Source organism: Linepithema humile, chromosome 6, assembly GCF_040581485.1.
Source record: "Linepithema humile isolate Giens D197 chromosome 6, Lhum_UNIL_v1.0, whole genome shotgun sequence".
In the NCBI taxonomy this organism is placed as follows: domain Eukaryota; kingdom Metazoa; phylum Arthropoda; class Insecta; order Hymenoptera; family Formicidae; genus Linepithema; species Linepithema humile.
In genome coordinates this window covers 873,445-897,333 of record NC_090133.1, presented here as the reverse complement: position 1 = coordinate 897,333, position 23,889 = coordinate 873,445, and the positions used below count along the sequence as shown (strand labels likewise).

General features: G+C 36.6%; 2 protein-coding genes across 6 annotated transcripts in view; both read left to right on the top strand.

The window, feature by feature from the left end:
* The window catches only part of Sarm (sterile alpha and armadillo motif), a 75,374-nt gene that overhangs the window by 23,001 nt on the left and 28,484 nt on the right, over positions 1 to 23,889 (top strand). Inside the window, exon 1 of one of the 5 annotated variants that reach the window (XM_067357187.1) lies at positions 9,869 to 10,885. The exons of 3 other annotated variants lie outside the window; for them this stretch is intronic. In XM_067357187.1, the coding sequence (XP_067213288.1) occupies positions 10,808 to 10,885 (78 nt within the window). In that variant the 5' untranslated portion in view covers positions 9,869 to 10,807. Of the gene's footprint in view, positions 1 to 9,868; positions 10,886 to 18,049; positions 18,098 to 23,889 lie in introns of those variants that run through there. One more of the 5 variants, XM_067357192.1, reaches the window with a different exon arrangement.
* Positions 2,846 to 5,639, top strand: LOC105673112 (uncharacterized). The gene is made up of 4 exons (XM_067357246.1): positions 2,846 to 3,642; positions 3,774 to 4,090; positions 4,301 to 4,546; positions 4,751 to 5,639. Exons 1-4 carry the CDS (start codon positions 3,399 to 3,401, stop codon positions 5,003 to 5,005), a joined length of 1,062 nt encoding a protein of 353 aa, XP_067213347.1. The 5' UTR covers positions 2,846 to 3,398; the 3' UTR covers positions 5,006 to 5,639.

Sequence of the window (23,889 nt, the reverse complement as noted above, 5' to 3'; positions counted from 1 at the left end):
GTAAAAAGTCAATCAGAAAGTTATTTTTGCATATTTTACTATTAATTTTAATATCATATAAATTTTTCCAAATTAATTTCTCGATATACTTTTATACTATCTGATGTAAAAATACTGTACCTCCGCGAGAAAGTATCAAAACTCGCTGAGAGTTTAAGCAGCATGCAGTATTATGTAAGAAAATTGCAAGATAAGCATCACTTTCATCTAGTCTTGTATGCGTTTGTCGAGTAAAGCTAGCTGACACCACACTTTCCCGGTGGTCTTAATGACTGATGCAAATGTGCTGTTATTAGTCCTCGTTGGGCTCGTTTCGCTACTATTTGTCTTTATAGCTCTCTGCGGCATCGTCGTCGTCCCCTTTGCATAAAGAACCAGCGACAACATATCGCAGTAGAGACGATTTTTTCTCGTTACTGTGGTTGATCGCGAGCGCGAAACAATACGACGCTCAATCGTAACTACGCCTACGAGGCGCGATCGTTAGTTTGATGGATGTGTTTGGAAGCTTAGTTTTTCTTCACTCTCGGCTTGTTATTACACTGAAATGCAACTGACGAATGACTCGCTCGAGGACTTGAGCACTTGAGAAACTCGCTACGACGATGTTTAAGTTCTGGTTTATTAAATTCAAGCATAATTGTACCATAATTAATTTGAGTAAAATTATGGATTCTTAAAGAATATTTTGTGAATTTATCTATGTTTTTAATTTGAAACGTATATTATATTAACTTGAACTGATTTAAAGTGAATTTGATGCTCTTAAACACTTTCTTTTTTCATGAATATGCATTTTTACGTTGTGCAATTACATATTCTGCTACCTCAACTTATTGCGTAGTTACTTGCGTAGGTACTTGCGTAGTATTACGATTTTTTACACTCTGTGTAGCTTTTGCACGAATAAACTCGATTGACCTCAGAATAAGTTTCTCACAACACCGCAAATTCCTATTACGGTTTCGATTCGTCAGCAAACCGGAATCTTTGTGACGGTAGTCGACAAACTTTTAAATGATTGAAATGTGCTGTCCTATGAGAAATCGGGTCTGGTCTCAATCGCCGAGCACGCTTGCTTGATAGTCTGTGTTTTGTTATTGGACGCTGCAAAAAAATCGACGATCGATGGCCCAATCCTTGGCACGTGCGATGTCGTTGCAATGAATATTGCTCAAGTTACAAGTTTTCATATTTTACCTCGACATTTTCAAAATAAATTAAGCGCAGAAAATAAAGTTCAATAAAATGATAAATTTTACCAATTTTTTATATTAGTAAATTATAATATTGAAAATAAGAAATCGGAATTTACATGACTAAAAATTTGAATAACATCTTTTTAATATTTAGCACAGGATGTTCTTCTAAATTAAAATCTTCAGTAAAAATTTATTTCACATTAATTCAGATATAAAATTTTTCAATCACACAATTTACAATGCCTAATTTTAATTTGTTATTTATTATAATTTAATAACTACGCGAAAAAATTCAGCATCGAAAAGACGAACAATTAGCGGTGGTTATATTTTTACCACCACATCTTCGCCACTATTTTTATCACATTAATTATTCGCGTCAGGATAAAGCGCCACCACTTGCGGTTTTCATTTAGATCTCACCGCTCTTCTATTCGCGAGGAGGATGATGTCACAATGAATGGCGCCTGTTGGCTCTCGCGAAATTGCGGGAGCATTTCTAGAAGTGGAATGAGTAGCGTCGTTGATCCGATCGCTCTTCTTTTGTGAATCATCGTTGTTCCGGCGATGATGAAATCATACATATATCGTTATGAATCGTTCCGTGCTCCAGAAGCGCACACTTTCCACCTAACAAATGTTTAGTTTTTTTTATTAAATTGAATTTTGTTTAATTAAATTATCAACGATTTATATACTTATAGAGAAATTTTTTGTGAAACACAACGAGACTAATTGGAATTGGTGTATGTCATTTTATGACTCAGGCGGCTATCTGTAGAAGGGATTGAACGTGTCAAGAGTCGTCTCGCGATCTCGTCTGACGCTAATTATCGCGGCTGGACGTGAGAATTAGGGACGTAAACCTAAACGACGTCGCCGTCGTCGCGTAAGAGCCCGCGGAGACCGCGCTGACACTATCGGCGCCCCCGATCTTTCCTTCTCTTCTCTCTTTACTCGCGCGAGAATCATAAGTCAGACACTTTACGTTCGAACAGGCACTTGCGTAAATCACTCATCGCTTCTTTTTGTCGTTTTCTGACCACTTTTTTGATAACTTTTGCTCGATTTAGTGACTAAAGCTCAATGAATACTGCATTTTAAATCTAAACCTTTTCTTAACTTTGTACACACAATCATATTTTAAACTGTTATAATATCTTGAAAAATTTAACAGCACGTATGCGTCGCATAGCATTCTTAGTGAACATTTTAAAAGGATCGTTATCAACATTCGTGTCAGCTTTCATTTTACCCTCCTATCTCGAGCGGCACTTCACACAGTTAGGGAAAGCAACTTATCTCGTCCGCGAGGTTATAACATTCTCGAAATAATTGTGACGAAATATTATGAAGAAGGCTGGGGCATTGCAGATCGAGGTGAGCACCGAGGAGGAATGGCGACAGCTGTTGAGTCGTCCGGGTCTGACTGTCGTGGATGTATATTCTGACTGGAGCGGTCCGTGCACCGCTATGGTGAGCACCTTGAGGAAAATTAAGATGGAGATAGGTGGCAACTTGATAGATTACGCGATCGCGCGGAACGATGACATTGACGACTTGGCGAGATTTCGCGGACGAAGCGAGCCCGCTTGGATGTTTTTGCAAGACGGCAAGATGGTGAACTTGATGTTTGGCGCGCATTGTCCGCGCCTGAAGAAGCTGCTGACGGACGAGATAAGAAGGATGATACAGATAGACTCGCCAAAGTGGCGGCTGAATGTCAGCGAGCGGGCCCCTGAAGAGGAAGTTCGATGGCAAAAGCAGGAAGTCGCTAGGTGATTAAAAAGTTGATTGTACAAAGCCAAGAATTCTTGTCTTCGATTTTAATTTACAATCGAGAAATGAAAAATATTAATGATTGAACGATGATATTATGCGAATAAATTTAAATTAATTAACAATATTAGATTACAGCAATAATAGTTTGATGATTTGTTCTTAATTTTATCGCGCATTCAAATTACCTTTATAATTGTCGGTGATATTTTTAATCATGTATACTGTATACTCGGAGATTTTGCTTTGCGCCGATCTCACGATGTCGCCGTGAGGCTAATAAAGTGCAGCCTCGAAAGAAAAAAGTTCAGAGTCGTATATTTTACACAAAAACTGTCTTGGTAAAAAAGACGAGTGCTGGAAGAGCAGAAACGAGCGAGGGAAGAGGCCGAGAGGTGGGAGAAATACGAGCGATTCATGGCGCAAATGGTGGATAAACTGTGCGAGGAAACGACACTGGTGCTTTATCCGTGGGTCTTCAAGGACGAACGCGGCTGGTCGCGGGACAAGATGCAGAGTCCGCCGTACACCGAGCTCGTGCAGGATCTCTTCAGGCAGTGCTTCGATGTGCAGGAGGAGGCACGAATCCAGCTGAACGAGGACATGATCAAGAAGATGTTTGTCGAGAGCGGCATCGATGTCACCAAGGAATTGATAGCAGGTGCATTGCAAGAAATAAGTTCGTGATTAGAATTAACAAAGGTTACATAAGATATTTTCATTTCAACAAAATAAATAATACATAAAAAAAAATAAGAAAAAGACACAAAGTTTGCGAACTCGACTCTTCAGGACTGATGGATGGCAAATGTATGGCAATGAGGCTGAAAGGTAAACCGCCGCATCTAGATTGGCCGGTGCATTATCCTCACGAGTATCCGGAACGCAGCTCGAAATGTCCGATCCGCGCGATTGACGACGTGGAGAATTATCTCATCAACATCATTACGGTAGGGCCGCCGCCTCTCTTGCTAAGTGGAGTCGGCATCACGAGCAGACCGACTTACGACGCGCCTTACATCAAGAGGCACGTGTATGTCCACGAACCGGATCCGGAAATCGAAGGTGATGTGCGTCGCGTGCATCCCGCAGCATGGGTACCGCCTCAGGTACTTAGACTTAAGCAACCAAATGTGGAACTTAATTAAAAGTTAATTGAATAGAGCATCTAATTTCCGCAAAATTAATTTTATATAAGAACAAAAGAATACAATTATCATGAATAATTTCTTGTACAAATGATAATTGTTGAGAATCGCTTTCAAGAAAATTCATTACAAGCGAAACATTGTTACATTATAAACATGGACTACACACAGGCTAGAAGCAAAGTTCATGCCTTCAAGACTTTATTCCCGGCTTACTTGGAAAAGGCTTATCCTTACGAGGAACCGGTAACTCCTCCGTCATTGTGCGCTTTCAAGTTTGAGGCGTCGAAGTGCAACAATGTACGAGACGCTTACGAACTGCATCGTAACGCAATCGAATATTTCGGCGCCTTCGAGTTTGATCGACCGCCTTACGCGAGACGCCTCGCATCCAAACCCTTAGATTTCGAGAATAAGGTATCTTTGTTTTGCCTTTGTCGTAATTTAACGATGCAATTGTTTAACGATTTGGTAAAACTCGCGCTAAATTAAATATATAATTTTCATAATTTAATATTACTTTAATAAAATTAGTGGAGAATTAAACGCCGTTTCTTGTCGTAATTTAATGATACAGCTTGTGGGAGAAAATTTGTGGTAAATCAAAATTATTTGTGAAAGGTGAAGCACAAAACAGGGGCCGAGGTGTTCGTAGTGATAATTCGGAGGATCAATGAAGAAGCCTTTCTAGCTTTTGCCAGTATCGAACCGTTCTTCGTGTCAGAAGCCGACGAGAAAAGTCAAGAAATGATAACGGAATATTTTCCGGAAGGAATCGAAGATATGATATCATTCGCACCGGATGAGCAAGCGGCATTTTACGAGGAAGAAGAAGAGGAAGAAGAAGAGGAAGATTATAAAGATGATACTGTTTAACCTTTTTATGAATAATTCTCATAAGAAAAATAAAAAAATATACACATTTATAAATTTAACATTTTTAGAGTTACTTTATAGTGGCAATTTATAAATACGCAATTAAAAATTTCGAACAAACAAAGTTGCAAAAAATGATGGAAATTTTTGCCATTTGGAATGATTCGTATTTTACGCGTTTACAATCTCTGCATATTTATGGCAGCGATCATCAATACTTAATTACTCGTTATGTTTTGCACAGCGTATTTACCTAAGTTTGGCGAAATACCAATTTCGTAGAAATTATAAACGTAGCTATTTTGCTGCTAATTTAAATTCTCCGATTAAACTATACCAAAATATTCACGAAAAAATAGGCGAAGAGAATCAACGAAAACACTTCACTGAAACTTTTATTTTCATGAAATAATACATTCATAGTACGTTGAATTATTTTTAGATCATATTTTTTTAGAATTGTAATTGAAATTTTTATTATGATTTTTATTATAATACTTAAACATTATAACATACGAATTTAATTAAGTCTCTTGAATTCCTAATTAAATTTTTAATTAAATTTAATATCTTATTTAATTTTATTTCTAATTTATTTTAATTTTTAATTTGATTTATGCCTTGGAAAGAAAAAGAGGGAGAGAGAAAAGTTTAAATGTTTTCACGGTTAATTAAAGAATGCATACAAATCATAATAATCATTATAATTACTTCTACATATATTTAAATCTGCATAAAAATGTTTATATTGCACAAACTCGTAAATATTTATGTTGTAAAAAATATTAAAAATATTTTTTGCTGAAAAATGAAATAAGAAATTCCAGGCTGTTTGTCAATTCTCGTTTGGATGAAAAATTTTTTATACTACCACCGTTAATTACGATTAAATCGCTCATAAATGCCGAGCGCCGCGTTTTGCGCAAGGTTTGCGTGTAGCAAATTTCATTGCGCTAATAACGAATAAATCGCGCTTTGCAACAAGATAATTTTCTTTCCAGTTAATCACATCGGGTCTTCGGGAAAGATTATTTTATGTCGCCTTTCTCACGATCGAGATTTCTGATTAATTCGGCTGATAAATGCTGCGCGAGCACACGTTTTTCATCATAAACATTATAACGTCCGTTATGTGCTCTTACGTGTCTTTTTCCTTAGAACACAAAACGATAAACTCGTGACCGGATTCAATAAAGTTGCTATAAAGCAGTACGATAAAGTTGCGTTCAGATCGCATGATTAATCTGTAATCATATATTTTCTTGCAAATTTACTTCGCATCTCAACATTCGCTTTACTTTATTATAATTAATTATATTTGGTATGATTGTATGTACACTATTATTTTATTTTATTTTATTTCGTGAATTATGCTTTTTTGAGTATTATTTTGTAATATATTAATGAAATATTCAGTAATTAATATAATGCCTAATTATCTCTTTAAATGATAGGATTGTTCTCGCGGTTTATAAAACTAAGATATTTAATTGCACTAATTTCTAATTGAAATAATTTAACTGATTCAGTCTTGAATTAAAATTTCTAATTAATTTAATGCTTAATTAACGTCAGGTTTTGTAAAACATTTGTAGTATAGCTTTTTTTATTTTTCACACATCAATTCAACAATTGAAAAATTGCAAAAGGAATTGCCGCGATGAATTAACGACATAAATCAGGCCTCGACAATGTCAAGCACGACAGTCAAATGAAAAAAGGACGAAACAGCACTTCTTGTTCTTTCTTCCTTTCTTTTTTTTAATTCGCCATCGTGAGACTGTCACATTACTGCCTCAGGCGGTCAATTGCTTAAACGCCGGTAATTATTGCATAAGTATTACATAAGTAAATAGATGAATTGAGCAGGTGAAGGAGAAGAGAACGTGCGGGAGGAACGGCGGAGGCAAGAAAAAAAAATACAAATTACTGCCACCGGGAGCAATTCACATCACGCGTATTACGTGCGATTAACAATTCTTTCGTCTCCTGCTTCCCTTCTCTTCTCTTTACGATCATATCGTCTCTCGATTTCCGCTTAACGACTTAAGTAACACTTAAGATCTCGTTCTATTCTCGTGGGAAAAATGTGAAAAATGTAATCTCAGATAACCAATAGATAGCTTTTGTTCACTGAGACCTTTCTTCAAATGGAGAAGTCATTTTTGGATTCGAAAAAATTGTTTGTGAAGCAAAAGATTATTTTCTAGAAGTATATATCCTTTATATAAATATGTAATTTTTTTGTTTAACATATATTTTACCAAAGTTACCAAAGTTAAATTATGAGAAAATAAATTATTGTGAAAAAATATCGAGAAAAAGAAAATCATGATTATATTAATTAATATCATATTATTATAAAGGAAATATTGTACTTTAGATTATAATCATACATAATTGTCGATATAAGCTGCAAAAGGTAAAGAAGGTTGTAGTCGCTTGAAAAGTACGACCTTGGCCCACTTGACAAGAATGCTCTCCCGATAGAACATTTCTTTACTCGGTGACGAAATTATTATCGTAATTGTTCACCATCACCGAGCAAATAACTGATAAAATAATTGTGATTTGACGATTTGAATTATGTGCTGCGCTCGAAATTCGAACAATAATCGACGCGAAGTGAAAGTACGCGTATAATGAGGTAAATACTTTGGCATATCGTGTCATAGACGTAATCGTTGTGAATAGTCGATATGACTGTTACGAACATTGTGACATTCTGGATTTTTTGTTACGGATGTAGGGATTCTAATTGAAATCGCGCGGGTTGCAAATGCAATCAGCGCTTCGGAAATTATGTATCGCTAACTATATCTTCATAAAAGAAGTCAAACTGTGTTTTTAAAGGCTGCCAAATTTGTATAAATCGTATTATCTGCAGGATTCCAATCCCAGGATTAACAGAGTTAGAGTTATTTAATGTTAAATATTGAAAGATTGCAATTGTCGAAATGTTTCTCGAGGAATATTGCACCTTTGCGATCTCGTTCGTGTTATCTGCAGAGATTTTAAGTAACCGTGAGACAACTTGTACATGAACGAACGTAGGAGCGGAAATAAATGCACGCACAGCTCGCTGTCACCGTGCTTCCTTTCTTCTTTTTCGCTTCTCGTTTCTGCTTATCGTTTTATTTTCCAGGGCGCTCGTCGCGCATAGGAGCCATCGTCGTTGTCGACGTACGGAATTAATGGCGTCGAGACGTCCGAACCTGATTCATCGACGCCTACTAGTCGTCTACACTGTCGATCTTCCTTACGACAAAGTTCATAGAAATTTTATTTCGACTTTAACTGAAAAGATACGAAGAATCCTCTTGCAAACAAATTTCTAAAGTGTTTTTTTTAAATAATGTTTTTACTCCTTTTAATAAGTTGACAGTAAATTAGTTAGAAAAGGCTAATCCATTAAGAACAAACATGATTAACTTCAGAAGTGATATGAAAATGATTTGTTAAATTACAGCAATAATTAACGTCTGTAACAGCGGCGACACGTACTTGTCACGAGCCGTTTTTCCAGATTTCGCCATCGATCACACCATGTGTCGCTGACCACAGCAAAAATCGCTTCCGCTCCAATTTCGCGGCGGTCCGTCGAATTTTGTCTTAACGAGTAAAAAAAATACCGGTCGACACACTATTTCTCGCGCGCATAATTCCTTGACCTCGTTAATTAGATTCTCATTACGATTTCTCGAAGCCATCGGCTTCTCCCGATTTCCCGGAGAGCCTTTTCTTGCGAAAGAGAATATTAAAAAAAAAGTGGTGAACAATAATAGACAGTCGTTTCTCGCGTAAGACGTAGCAAAAAGTTGCCAAGTTGTACACGCGCGACGTTCTGACACATGCGTGCTTCGTGGAACGTGTGTGAATGAACTTTTTATTTCTCCGACAGATCATTTCGTAACAGGAAGCAAGTAAATTTTAGATTAAATGTCAAAATAAATAAATTAAATGTTCCGAAAAAGAACAAATTTATTTGTTTGAGAGCCAGGTAGTTCACGATTGCTCTTTTATCTCATCGAAAAATGTCAGCGAATGCCGCAATAGACACGTTGATTCTTAAGAAACTAAATTAATCTTTCACTTAAATTATCTTGTAAAAGCTATTCTCAAATACAAATTGAATAGTGCGACAAAAGAAGCACGAGTTCTTACTGGCATTTTTTGATATGAATAGAAGCACGATCGCGCTGTTTGTCGCTTTTCGCACGCATTCTCGCGCTCGCCTTCGATTAAACTAAATGTAAGCTTTGAAACACAATAGAATCTAAATACCACGTAAATGCAAACTTGTTGCATTTCGAGATTATATATCATTGAATATCGTAATTCTATAGAATTACTGCTGTAATTTCACAGGAAGTCGTGTTCTTCGTGGCAGGTACTTTTAAAATTGCAGGTCTCGCTAATGATAATCGTACATCATACATTGTTATTATTATTTCGCATTCAGCAGTCATCGCCATTCGGCACATGCTTAGAAAGGAACAAACATTCGCGATCCATCCCCCACTATCAGAGTGACATTGGTTACTCTCGCATAATATCAGATCGCACGCGCGACCGACATATCGCGCCGCGCGAGTAGCGGATCGATCTCGTCATCGTTGGCGTTTCGCACCCGACCTCTGGACACCCTACCACAATGGTCATCCCGTCCAGTCTCCAATGGTCGGTGTTCTATCCCTTCTCGTGGTGTCCCTCGACACATCCCTCCGGGTTCGAAGGTCACGGTAACGCCGCAACCGCCGTGCCGGCGTCCTGCGGCTCGAACCTGAAGAGGTTTCATTCGACTCGGACCGGGGTAGGGAGACTATATATAACACCGTCGCCGACGCACTCTCTTTCAGTATTCTCGCGCGCGGCGGTTTCGGAGGCGCGCAATACGGCTGCGAAATTCTCCTCGGTGTTTCGTCCTCGTCAATAGTGTTCTCGGAAAGGAAATCTTTCCGCGCGATCCGCCGTGCACAAAGATAAGTACGAGATTTCGGGGCTAACTTTCACCGAGTCTCTTCAGGGTGTCCGTGAGCGGTAATCCTTGAAGAGGAGGTCTTTATGATATGCTCTGCTCCATGCCGCGCTAGAAGCGAAAATAGGCTGAGGCTGAATATGAATTTGTAGCGTCGAATATACGGCTGTTACGGAAACTCTTTGCAATTCTTAAGGGCGAAACACTGTGTTTAGCCAGCTTCACTTGAAGCTGCCTGAGCAGACTCGAAACAACATCTTCGAGTAACGGCGCTTGAAGAAAAATCGGTTCGACGCTTTTTAATGTCCGTCAGACTTCAAGATAAATACAAATCTCTAGGACACATACTTTACCGTTTTCAAGCGCACCTTCGAGAGGGAAGAAAATCTGAATTTTAATGCACTTTTATTACATCGAACTCTTGGACACTTAGATGCTCTGATATTCTAGAATCTTCGAGATATCTTCACACAATAATCAAAAAGGAAATTCATATAGCGAAGATACGCAAAGATCTCGCACCATCACGGACACGGATAACGGTAACTCGTTTGTTGCCTCTTCGTTGACTTTTTGCCAAGCTTTCCAAGCTTTCATAGTGTTTGTCCCCGTCGCTGATGATTTTCTCAATGCACCAGACTTTGAAATGGTCGCAGCACTCTTGAACAAAGCGTGCGGATAAGTATTTTTGATAGAAGCGAGCGCGCGAACGTGTGGTTCTCGACGTCAAGTATCACGTCAATGTTGTATTAGAGAAGACAAGAGCGACTAGATAAAAGGGAACTTCGGACTTGGGTTCGAAAAGAATTTAACTGCCAGTTAGCATGACGATGGTCGTCAATAAGATCAACATGTCGTCGTATTCCATGCCACGGCGTGCCTTCTTGGGTCTTCACACAAAGGTAAAAGCTTTATACTATTAGTCAGGGAGATATTTCCAACTTTTATATTTTATTTAAACAACTGGTTTCTCGATCTTAACTTACCGCATTATTATTAAAAGTAATACCTATAATTTAGCCAGCAAATTAATTTTTCCTATTTAAAAATTTGTAATTTTCTTAAATTATAAATTATACAATTTAATGATATATGATTATAATATAATTTCTGAGCTTTTTTTCAAATTCAAATCGAGTAAATTATATTTTTACAAATTGCACTTATAAAATTTAGTCTTTAATGGCTCGACATTTTCATATCATCATTATCAACATTATGTCTCGACATTTTACTTGAGAAAAAATTGATTTTGTGTTGTTATTGATCGTAGCAGCTTGCAAATTAAAATTGAATTAGAGCATCTTATACTATACCCGCAATATGTATGTTTAATTGAATTACATGCGACGGATCGTTGAAAGCTTATTAGACATAAATGGATCGTAATCTGTATTTGACTGTGAATTCGAATTGGCCGTGAACATGACCGTCTTTTCCGGACCGCGAAGCATGTATACAAAGAGCTTTTCTCAGGAGGAGCTTGCGGGGAAAAATAACAAGTACGTTGCCACGAAGTATTTTTCGCGGTAACTTCCCTGGCGTGTCGCCACGTTTAGACCCAGCTTTCTTGGCGAACTATTGTCGTTTTTGGTTGGTGGCGAATCTTGCGAACAGTTGGTGGTGACTTATGTAATGATGCCGACTGAATCTCTTCGTTAGTTTATTAAACTCTAATTTTAGCAACTGCAAAACAACTTTTTTTGTCAATTGGAATTGTCTACGTATCGTCTTATTTATCGCGAAATAAAAACCAAGCCAATTATTTTTTGTTGATATGAAGCAACTTCTTTCTTTTTTTACATATGTGCTAATGCGCAAAAACTTTGAAATAAGTACATCTTTGTACGATTTTTGTGAAATCTTTTTTTAGAATATATCTGTCATTTTTTAATAATTCAATATTTTTTATTTTTATGGTTAATTGTTATTTAATGGTTTATTGATTGTTTATTCGTATGTTGACATCTATTATTAATTTCATATTTATTAAGATTTCAATATTTGTAATTTATTTTATTGAAATTTATTTCGCAGCTATATCAATTATTTAATTCAGAACTCTTTTTATGAAGAACTTTTAATTTATCAACGCTACTCGCGTTAATTTAGCATGATTTATTACAGGTATTCTATGCATTTCTAGCTAAATTCGTATCATTGAATTAATGATATGATAAAGAATGGAAATTTACATAGACCGAGAGAATTATGGAATAAAAGAATATAGAATCTTTAAGTACACAGCAAAGGTTTTTTGCGTATTGCGGAGGTATTCGTGCTGCATCGCCTCGTTCGCTGTCTGCATCGTTGTATTTAGGTCTCGTTATATTTAGAATGGTTTCTTCGTAGTAGAAAAGCATTTGTTTCGTCTGGTCCGGCTTCGTTTGTGCCTCTTTCACGCTCCGTTATTTTTCATTCAGTTTTATGTCGCGGTGTCGAAATGGCCAGTTAGTGACAACTTTGCATACATCGATCGTTAAAGTAATGATGACACATTGGGGGAATTTATACGTGATACTCAATAGTGCATATTATACAGTATAACAATTAAACATCAAAATAATTCACGGTAGTAATTGACGCGATTTTTCCAATCATAAATATATTGATAAACTCCATTTTTAATTTCCCTTGCACTGTACTTTTTGTAGCAAGACTTAAAAATGGATCATATTATAAATTTAGACGAAATATTTTTCCAAAAACATTACTAAAAATTCCTTCTACAACTGTTTGAAGAAGTTCGTAAAAACATTTCCGGTAGGCAATTACAGAACGACACGAGACACGTGGGGTCGGTTGTTAAATTGTATAATAGGATAGCTCGTGGCACGAGCGACGATCGCTCTCATTAAGCTGACACCCCATGGCCGCTAGGACGGCATTAATATCAATATATCGTACGAGAAAGAGAGAGAAAGAGGGAGAGTGAGAGAGAAGGAGAATACTGATATTTGCGCCCGCGGCATTTCGCTCTTCCACATACACGAAGCAAACAAGATCTCGAATTAGGAAAGCTGCTACGGCTCGTGTTCGAAATAGCCCGAAGAAATCGAGAATTTTTGTAGGCAGCGGTGGCTTCCTTCCGAAGCTTACATAAATCACTCTTTTTCAACCTGTCGTACTAGACCGTGGTTATTCATAATTCAAGTCCTCGAAGCGATAGTAGAAATATTCCACATGTCTGCGTTCAGATTTTACATAAATTTCTCTCCTCTTTTTTGCCGAATAATATTTGTCAAAAAATTGTCCCATTATACACAAAATTCATAATACGATTTTATAGATTTTTATGAATATTCTAAAATTTAATCAATTTAAATTAAGATTTATCCATAATTTAAAATTGTATACAATTTATATAAGCAAGTTGTCGGATAACTTGTCAATCGAATAGTCATTCAATTTTTTTTACGATTTAAAAAAATTAGTCTGGCTCGTGCTCCGATTTTCTTCAACTGCCCGTTATCATATATATTAATCAATCAACTTGACAAACTGAGTCTTCTCCTATTCTTCTCGAGTCTGGAGGAGAAGAGAGTCGGGAGCGAAACGTTCTCGAGAACGCTAAGAAGCGCCGTAAAAGCGACTCGAGCATAAGAGAGGCATAAAAGATTCATTTTGCTGGAGAGGTGACCCCGCCGACCCGGCATCCGCTCTCTGTGGGCGGCACTCTCGGATCTTTTCTTTTCTACACCCTTTTCCTTTCATTCTCACTCTGATACTTCCCAGCGATTCTTTCTCTTTGTCCAGAAGCGTTAACTAGAGTTGTCTTGTGTGTGAAGATTTTTATATTAAAAAAAATTTTTAATTTTGTACAACTGTAACTCTGTTTATATTAAAATTTAGACTTTTGAAATTATAAACGGTACCATCAGATAACGTTGATTAATTAAAAATACAATAATATAAATATATAGCTCTTTTTCTTATTAAAATAATATTCTTGAAAACAACAAGCTGATAGAGCAGGAGCTAGTTATAATTGCTCAAATTTTCCTTTTATTATAACATTACATACATTTCGGCCTAAAAGACGTAGCCATCTTCAGTGTAACAAATTAAAAAATCGTCGTCGGAAAACGTTGACAAGATAGTCAGAATAATTTAGGTAATGCATCCTGTTAATATGAAAACGATGAGTTAAGAACGTTCTTCAAACACGAAATTCACGAATTCAATTCATTAATTATGTATAAATACCTTTTTTTGAACATGGATAGTACATTTTTTTCATATTGTTTTGATTAATTAATTTGTATTCCGTTTTGAATACTAATTTATGCAAGAATAAAGTTTAGTTTCACGTGATTTAAAGTCATTGATTCTATCTATTATTCATACTTTTATATATAAAGCTAAACTTAACTTAATCATTATTAATCAACTCTTGTATAAACTTTATCTTATTAGATTTAAAAATTTGCTTCTTTTTAGAAAAATAATAACATATTATATAATTGTTCCACACTTTGATTGGTATCCTTGATCTTTTATTTACAGTTCTTTAAAGTCTTTTTTACTTTATTCTTTATCCCTGTGAGCACACGTAAAAAAGGAATAGGAGGGAAGGGTCTCGTTAAGACAATCAAGCGGTTGGTCATTAAGTGTAACTCGCACTAAATTGCCGAGAGTTGGGAGACGAAGTATTGTTCGCTCGTGCGATGCTTGGAGAAATTCTCATTTGTTTATTAACTATCGCGTTTTCATTGTGACCTCTGACTTAATGAGAATTTTGAATTGTTCATTATTGTGTAATTAATTTGTTTATGAAATTGAACTTAATTACTTATCAGTTTATAATTTTCTTTTTATTCACTTTCATGATTATATAATGTGATAAATGAAAAATATACATGTCATTTATTTATCGTCCGGAAAGAGAAAAATATATATCAGTAATACCGAAATATTTTCTGGAATCTGACGGTCACTTCTTACGGAATTGACGTAGGGCTTCTTCAGGAAGCTGCCATATGCCGGATCGGAGACCGGATGCGTTTAATCTGCGGCCATAATCCGACGAAACGATCTAGGGACCGGTTAATCTAAGAATTATTCACATTTTTGTGAATTAATGCAGTGGATACAGCGGTGAATTCCGGGCTCACTCCACCATACTCTTTACATGCGATGTTAGAATGTTTTAAAATCAATATCATGTAAAATGCAAGAAAGAATTATAGAATTACTTTAAGCAATGTATTATTATAATAGGGATAATTCATTATTCAAGTTGAACAAAGAAGGCAACATGATAATTTTACCGCAACAGAGTCTAAAATTATTACGAAATTCCTTATAATTAACATACTATTATTTTTTTTTCTTTTTAAATGTCGTTAATCTTATCTCTTTAAATGTCGTTAATCTTATCTTGAAATTAGCATAAAAAATTAATATGCATCACTCGAAGACGGCGCTTGTTTTTATTAATTATTAATTTTGACGAAGGCGAGTCCGTCTCATTTCTATGTATATGAATTTAAATGCTGCTCGCACACACCGCAGGTATCGCGTCGTACTACGTGCGCGATGTAAACTTGGCTGGCAGGCTGGTCGGCTGGTCGGTCACCGCGGCATCGAATGTCGCCTTTACGACACAGTCTAGCCATTGAATCGTATTTCTGTTGTCGCAGAAATGTCACGCAAATCGTGTGCAACGCGACACGCGCGTCTCGAGAGAAAATGTCACTCCTGAATCATCGATTTCAGAAAAAAAGTGTCGGTAGTAATGCGTATGTATCTAGCGTGTCACTTATATACAAACTTTAAAGTAAAAGATGGCACACATTTCGATGAGATTGCGAAATCTCTTTTTATAAAAGCAATAACTTGATAGTAAAACTTATCCCATTATCCCACCAGCATTGCGACTGGCGCTTTTATTTAACTTTGCAAGAATGGCACGTGTAATAACGGAATGCGGCCGGTTCACCGCGGCGCTTCAAAGCATAATTTTTGAAGGAATTCAGGCTTTGCGACCATGTCGCCGTCGTCGTCTTCGTGTATTTATTTTTGGATGCATAATATTGACGCACTCTAAAACTGCCACGCGATTTTGGAGCGTAGCCTTCCAAGGACGTTCTTCATTACATTTCATTTTTTTTTTCAATTAATGTATCTTTGCGCGTTATGTTTTTTCTTTTACCTTTTTTTTTTAAGAAAAACAAACGATTTATATTTTTAAAACGTAATTAAAAAAAGTGAATATTTGGAAAATAATGATCTAAATGTACGTACGTAATGTTCGTTTAAATATATTATCTTTTTATTTTGCTCTTTTACTACCGTCTTTCTCTTTTTATAGTAGCTATGCTATTATATTATTTTAACCACACACTCTCTTGACTGGCGCAAAAAGTTTAACAGATGTCAGAAGTTTTTATATCATTCAGTTATACTTGCAATAATCTTAGTAATAAACATAGACTGATAGTAAAAGATGCAAATAAATGAAAAAAAAATTAATTGACTTGTGTCCTTGCGGAGGAAGGAATCATTAAATGGCACGTTATCGCGCACTTTGTAAAGACTAACGATTCTGCAGACGCTCGTTGAACAGTGAATTAACATTTTGATGCGCTTGTATGACCCGTTTCGTAGCGTTTTTATCCGCGATAATATTTATCAACCTTCGTCTTCAGAAGCTATCAATTTCTCAGTACTGAATAATTCCGTTAATTACGCGATGACACTTCGTGCTATAAAAGTATGAAAACAAAATTTACTACTTTGATAAATTTAATTAGATTTTGAGAAAAATAGTATATTACAAAATTTTTATTCGCACATATTTTTTTAGGTTTTTAATTATTTGACAGCAAATTAATAATGAAAGTTGATATAAAAATAACGCAAATATCTGCACTTGAAACAATATTAGGTTTGAAAATAGCGATAGCAATCATTTTTTTCTTTTTCTCGAAGATTATAACTCTTTATTTTTGTAAACAGAAATTAGGCATGCTCACCGGATGCTACAAATCATGTTAGCAAGTTCCTATCGGGTGTCTCATTACGTGTATGCGAGCGTGGCGACGAATCCCTGACATAACCGGGCACGATTGCGCGGTCATTTACATCGTGCCGAGTTTACAGGATCTCGTTTCTCGCTCGTCTTTCCCTCGTCCTCTTCCTGCACTTCTCCTGCACATTTATCAACGCATCTCGAGACACACAGGTTGATAATCCGCCTCGAGTGGCGCCGTCGCTGATAAGCGACGCCCACTTAGTTTCCTCGTCTTCGTCTTTTCTCCGCTTTTTCTCCCTGTTTCTCTTTCAAGCCGATAAATATGTATAAAGTATTTGGAACAAATGACGATACAACCGTTACTCTGTCAAATTTGTTATTTGTAATTAAAGAAATAAGTGGAGGCATAACTGTCTTTTTAATTTAACTCCTGAGTTCAGCTCTCTTTTTCTCTCTTGCTTTATTTTAAATTCGAATGGATAACTTTGATAATGGTGTAAATATGAATCTTCAAATTCTTTAAATCTGAGATTTTACACGGACGGCGGAAGTGAGGTGTCTTAGACATTCCACGAATTTTTTTAAAGAAAAATCAGAGATATGGGCTAAATATGTTTTTTACGAATGTATAACTATTGTATTTTGTATTGATTTACAAATTGTCACAAAAATAATTAATTGATTCGAACGGCAAAGGTTTGAGATTTTACACGGACGGCGCGTGGCGTGCGCTTGTGTGACTTACAATTAGTACTTTATAAAAAATATATTTCCGCTGAAGAAACTCTGTTCGCCGATTGTTTATCATTATAAATCAATTGTAAGAAAGGTGGAAAAAAGTTTCCTTTCTGTCGCCAATGTAATTCGTTTAATTTCTGTTCGTCGCGTGACGTAGAAAACGCACGGTGGGCGTAGAACATTGGGAGGTTGTATGATTAAAAGCGATCAGATATATATCTCGTCTCGCCTATTCACATTACAATTTATCGCACGACGATTGCATGACTAAAAAAAAACTCTCGTTTTTGTCTGTTTCAGGTGAGTGCTCCTTTAATTTCCATTTGAATCGTTGGTAGACTGAATCGCCGCTATTTTACTCTGGAGTATGCTTTGTGTCGTAGCGAGTCCTCCTGTCTGGGTTTGTACAAACGCGTGTTTTTTCACGAAGAATGATTCGTACGATTGTGGACTAATTTTTCGTATCTGCGTGAATAAGTTTTTGAAACAAGTAATCCAGAGCGCGCATAATTGCCCAAAGAAAAATTTGTACAATAGAAATTTTTTTATAGCGAAAATTGATACTTAAAACAATATGTCGCAATGATGTTTGACAATGTATCAATTCATTAATCGATTTGGGACTATAAATTTCATTCAAGGATTTTTATAAGGAATAATCTTATATTCAATCGTGTTTTGTACTGATATATGAGAGTCACTGGATTACTACTTGCCAAGTTGTCTGGTCATTGTAACGGTGCAGCGATCCTTAGTACTGTCATGTATGCACAATATAACGACACACAAGACAAGACGAGCATTTGACTTTCGCGGCGCAATGCTCGCGAAGTTGTCGCGATGAGTCACGACGATGCGCTCCGCATGCATTCACGCCTTTTCGCGACAAGTAAACTCGATGTATCTCGCGCGTATGAATTTTGTAACTTGGATTACGATGTAATAATAATGCAATTGAAGAGTTTGAAAAAGTTTCGAGCAGCAGAAAGAATTCACTCTCAGAAAATAAAGCTTGAAAATCACTCTCAAAAAGTGACATTTTATTCGCGGTTCTTTCTCCTGCATTTTATTATAAAAAACATCAAATACATAAAACGGATATATTGAGAAACAAAATCAAATAAAATATAATTTAAATACTTTTAAATATACATAAATATTCTGCAGCAATAAGCTTTGTCCAGAATCGATCACGCACGAGAATGCACGCATCGTCGTGAAAACATGTGAATAGATACGCAACAGTTCGAGTCTACTGACCTAGAAGTGAGAGGGAACCAGGATCCCTCTCTCTCTCGCGGAGCCTAACCGTGCTTGCACGGCTGGAATTCCTTCGTGACTCATCGACATTCGCCGTCGAGGTTGCCCTGGTCCCCGAGTATGGGAACCCGTGTGCTTCATGTTGTCTCGTTCATGTTTCCATGTCGCGAGTGTCTCGCACGAGCGGTGAATCACCGCGGCCGAATTTCTACTCCTTCGATATCATCGTTGCCCTTCCCGAGAGTCTCTTTTTGGAAACCGCAACGTATCGAAATCACCGAAGGTGAGCGCCTTTTCGTGCGCGACATGAAAGACGGCTGTCTCGTTTCTTTCCTTTATTTTTAATCTTACAAAGATATAATACAATTCTTTTTTCAATTAAATATGTTGGGGGTTTTAAGTTATTGTCTCATTGTCAGTTAAAGATGAAAAGAAATGATTATTGAAAATACTTTTTTCAAACTCTCCACGATATTTTTGTTCTTCTCTCGGAATAATTTTTGAATATATTCTCATAATGTTTCCTTAGAATATTTATAAAACATTTGTGAGAAAAGTTTGGTTTGAATATTCGCAGAACATTCTTTTTTCCGCGAATAGTGTCTCGACACTGTTTATCTTCTTGTTAATTGCGAGTGCGTTTTTTTCTCCTCTAGAAGTTGACAGACTGTGACAAGGTGATTGACCCTTTCGAGCTTGAAAAGATATCGAGTGACCGCACGCATTGCGTACTCTTGATAACGCACAATGTGATATGGACACGCGCTTCTCTCGATATAACAGGCGGCCTTGAACTTCCTGCCCGAATGATTTACGAGTCTTTCATTCATCCGCTTATTCATTCAAGCTTGTCCCAATCACATTAAACGAGTCAGTGCGGAAAAATACAGAATGTGTCTCAAAATGACTCGTTTTCTAGTTTGAAATCTCAATCCTTAGAAAGTACCGTAAGAATTTCATGATATTCTAAAAATCTCTGCAGTTTATAGATTACACGATTATTTCAATCTGATTCGACGTGATTTTCTGCGATCCGTGATTTTACTGATAGACAATTAGCGAATGTATTTCGCCACGGCCATGACATAATGCGTATTTTCAGCGTATTTGCATGGTCGCGATTGCGATTGTGAATTTTTTACTTGACAGATAATAGAAAGATAGAAAGAGACGCCTGTCGAGATGAATCATTCGTCTTTCGTCCTGGAGCTGCTTGCTGAAGTATGTAAAGATATCCAGGAGGTGCGCGTCGTGACTCACCAACTTGATAGCTTGTGTACCACCACCTGCAGGTACAAACTTGCAAATTCGCACGCTAGATCTATTTCAAAAAATTCTTATTAAGCGAGATGGAAAGGGAAGAGAGAGAGAGAGAGTAAACACTTTGTGGAATTCAAGTCATATTTGATGTCTTAAAAAATTAATTTCTGATATAATTTTTATCTATAGCTACATATGTTGTAATCTTGATTTAAAATCAATGATAAAATTAACAACATTACTCGTGAAGTTAAAGAATAAATACATAATTCGAGCTTTTTAAAAATTGATATGTGATATTTATATCAAATATCTGTTTAAATACAAATGTTTTTTGCAAATATAAATATTGAAAAGAAATGCGTTATCACTTCGAAACCTTTGAAGATAGCGGATAATTAATTCTCTTGAGGTGGCGAACTAATTAACGAAAAATGTCTAATGACTCACTTAATCTCTTGCCCGCGCCTTACATTCACTCGCAACTCCCGCGCTAACGAGCTACACACGCGTAGACGCATCATCTTTTTCCACGTAAGAATCGCCGCCTCCGTCGTAAATAGCGACAGGAATGAAAATATTATTCGCCTTCTCATGCCTGCGCGTCTGCCTTATCGCCGCCTCGAAGAAAACCACGTGCATAAATACTTTTGATAAGAAATGAATCATAACGAGCCGCGCGACGAGATAGAGTTACGTGTGTGACCGGTTACGAGATTCATGTATCATTATGTTGTTCAGATTGTACATGATGCGATTATATTAATTAGAGAATTACATGCGAAAATGTTTGCAGTTAAAGTTCAGAAAAACAAAGATAGAAATAAAAAAATAGAAGTTTCAAAAAATAAGATATTAAAAGTATGAATTGTGAAGCATGAAATGTGAAATATAAAATTTAAAATTATATGTAAATTATATGTAAAAATTGAAAAATGTCTTGTTAAGAATTTTTGATTGCCGTATTTACTTTGTCCAAATGATTACGGCAATATCATTTTCGCGAAATGGTTTCTGTTAGGTTCGTCGAGCACTCGATCTTTGTTGCAACGTGCGTTGCACCGTCGCGTCGGCCGACCGGTTGATTGAAGTGCATCTCAATTTAGACACACTGCGTCGAGAAGTAACGTGCAGCAGCAGCTAGGAAGTTGTTGCGCTTTTACGTCTGCATAGACGCGCGAGATGGTTAAATTAAACTTGCATGAGAGGCCCCGCGAACACGTTCGACGCGAATTTATAGCGCAAATATTACATTCCTAGTCACTTACTCTCTTTTTCTCAAATGCAGTTGCGAAAATCGAAAATTATACTAACAGCGCAGTGAATAATCGCATCATAATGATGAAGATATGTCGGTTTGATTATTTAAATTATTATATAAGTTATTTGTTCAGCATTTCTCACAATTTTTGTAATCGCACTTGAGAAAAAAGACAATATGTGTAAGATTTATTCCTACGCTATTTATATAATAAGCTTAGCAAAATATAGCTGCAGTTTTTCATTTGCGGGGAGGGAAGGGAAGGAAGATACATTCTTACGAACGAGAGAGCGCGTTCATGTCAGTCGGTGCGTTGCATCGGAGGTAATTATCCGGCCGAGAATGGAAATTCTCGGGGCAATAAACGCTTTGCGCGGTACAGAAAAAAGGAGTAGCAAGTACATCCTTGAATCGCTGAAGTTATGCTTGGCATCCTAATAGAGCAGGCCTGCCTGTCTGTGCGATCTTTAGATTGGAGAGAGAGGTTCGACGCACTGGACGCTATGCGAAACATTCAGACCAATCGAACTTAAGAAGCGGCTATATATTTCGATATTTCTCTCTTTCTATTTCCTTCTCTTGAGTTCTTTAATCTTTGACTGCTTCTCTCGTACGGATATTTACGCTGCCATTTAGCTCTATACGCAGATCGTTAAATCAGTTCGAACAGCCTTAATGCGCGAAATGCTTCCCCGAATCTATTGCTCTTGGTTTATTTTTGGAAGATTAATTTAATTTATTTTATCGCATTAATAGACGATTGACGTAAAGCAGAGAAAAGATTCCTGATAATTTTTTTATTTGTTTGACGTTTATAATCAATTTAATAATTTATTTTGTATTAATATTCACTATAAATTATTAGAAACTAATTTTTACAATATACTAAGTAAAATTAGTTTTCGAACTTTTTAATAAACTATTTTTATTGTTATATCTATATTTGGCAAGCAAAAAGGCAACGAATTTATTTATAAAATAAGTTTGCAAATTTATAAGATTATTTTCGATTTATGCGTATAAATTTTTTCTCTGATTTGCAAGCTATAGATAGATGTTGGTTATTCATAGATATTGATTGATTCATGGCACCGATACGAAAGATCCAAAGCAGAACAAGATAAATCAATATTTCCGGGTGTGACGAATGTTCGAATTCTGCTTCGTAGATGAGTCATTTCTATTTTAGTGAGACTCAATTTCGCGTTTGATCGCTTGCTCGTTGTGACGCTGAGATATTATCTTTGTTATGATTTAAAACAAAACAAGAAGTTGTTCTAATACCCAACTAAAATGTTACGAAGTTCGCCGCTGGGTAAGCGGCGACTTACGGCTTCCCAGAGATCATGTTTCAGCAAGAATCGTGACATCCTTGACTCTCGAAAGTGAGTCACTAAACCAAGTCGTGACGTTCACGTTACATTTGTTAGTCGTCCTTCCCGAGTCCAAGTTCAGGGCTACAGCTTTTATGAATTGTCAATGATGGTCGCGAGCAAGTGAGAATTTTTAATAACAATTTCCATGAATATTTATGTACATGATTAAAAAAAAAAATGAGATACACGTATTGGAACTATAATTAAAAAAAAAATTAAAATTGAAAATTGGTTAAGAAAATAGAAGACGTGAAAGATATCTAAAATTCGCGAGTGATTTCTAAATTGATGACGAAACGCGAAGACGGTCAAAAGAGCAATTGCATCACTGATGATGCATCTCGCGTATTGACGACTCTGCTTTTGTCCATCCAATTGAGCAGCACGTAGTAGTACGGTCATGATTACATCATCGGTCGAATGAATGGACCAGTGGCTACTCCGTGATTCCGGATCGCAAACTGCGGGCATTAAGAGGAAACGCGCATCGATAATGACACTTTACATGGCGAAAGATATCTTCTGCTATCGACAGACCGTATCGAAATTACGTCGATGACGATATACATGCAAACGAATGACATGTTAATCGACCCGTAATTCTAGGTATCCGAAGACGTGATTAATGAAGCGTTTAGCAATGCCATATCGGGAGTCGCGCGGAAGCTGCATTTAAATTCTTGATATTTATAGAAAATTACAAATTTATTCTATTATATTAAAGCGAGTCAACCAAATAATTTTTATTATACAATTAAACTGTCTTTCTTCTTTGAAAAATATCATACATTGGGACAGAAGTTCCACTTCCGGACTTTATCGGGTCACGAGACGTTCATTCGGGAAATTTCGACGAAGCGACCGTACGTTTGTCCGTATTTACACACTGAATATCTTTCTCGAGAATACCGTCATTCTCTTCTCCCCACTCTTCAACTGCACACACGGTGAATCATCACGTGTGATTCTCGGAAGAAGGTGCCTATTACGTGCGCCACTATTACGAGGATCCCGCCATTCAGTGGCGGATTCAGG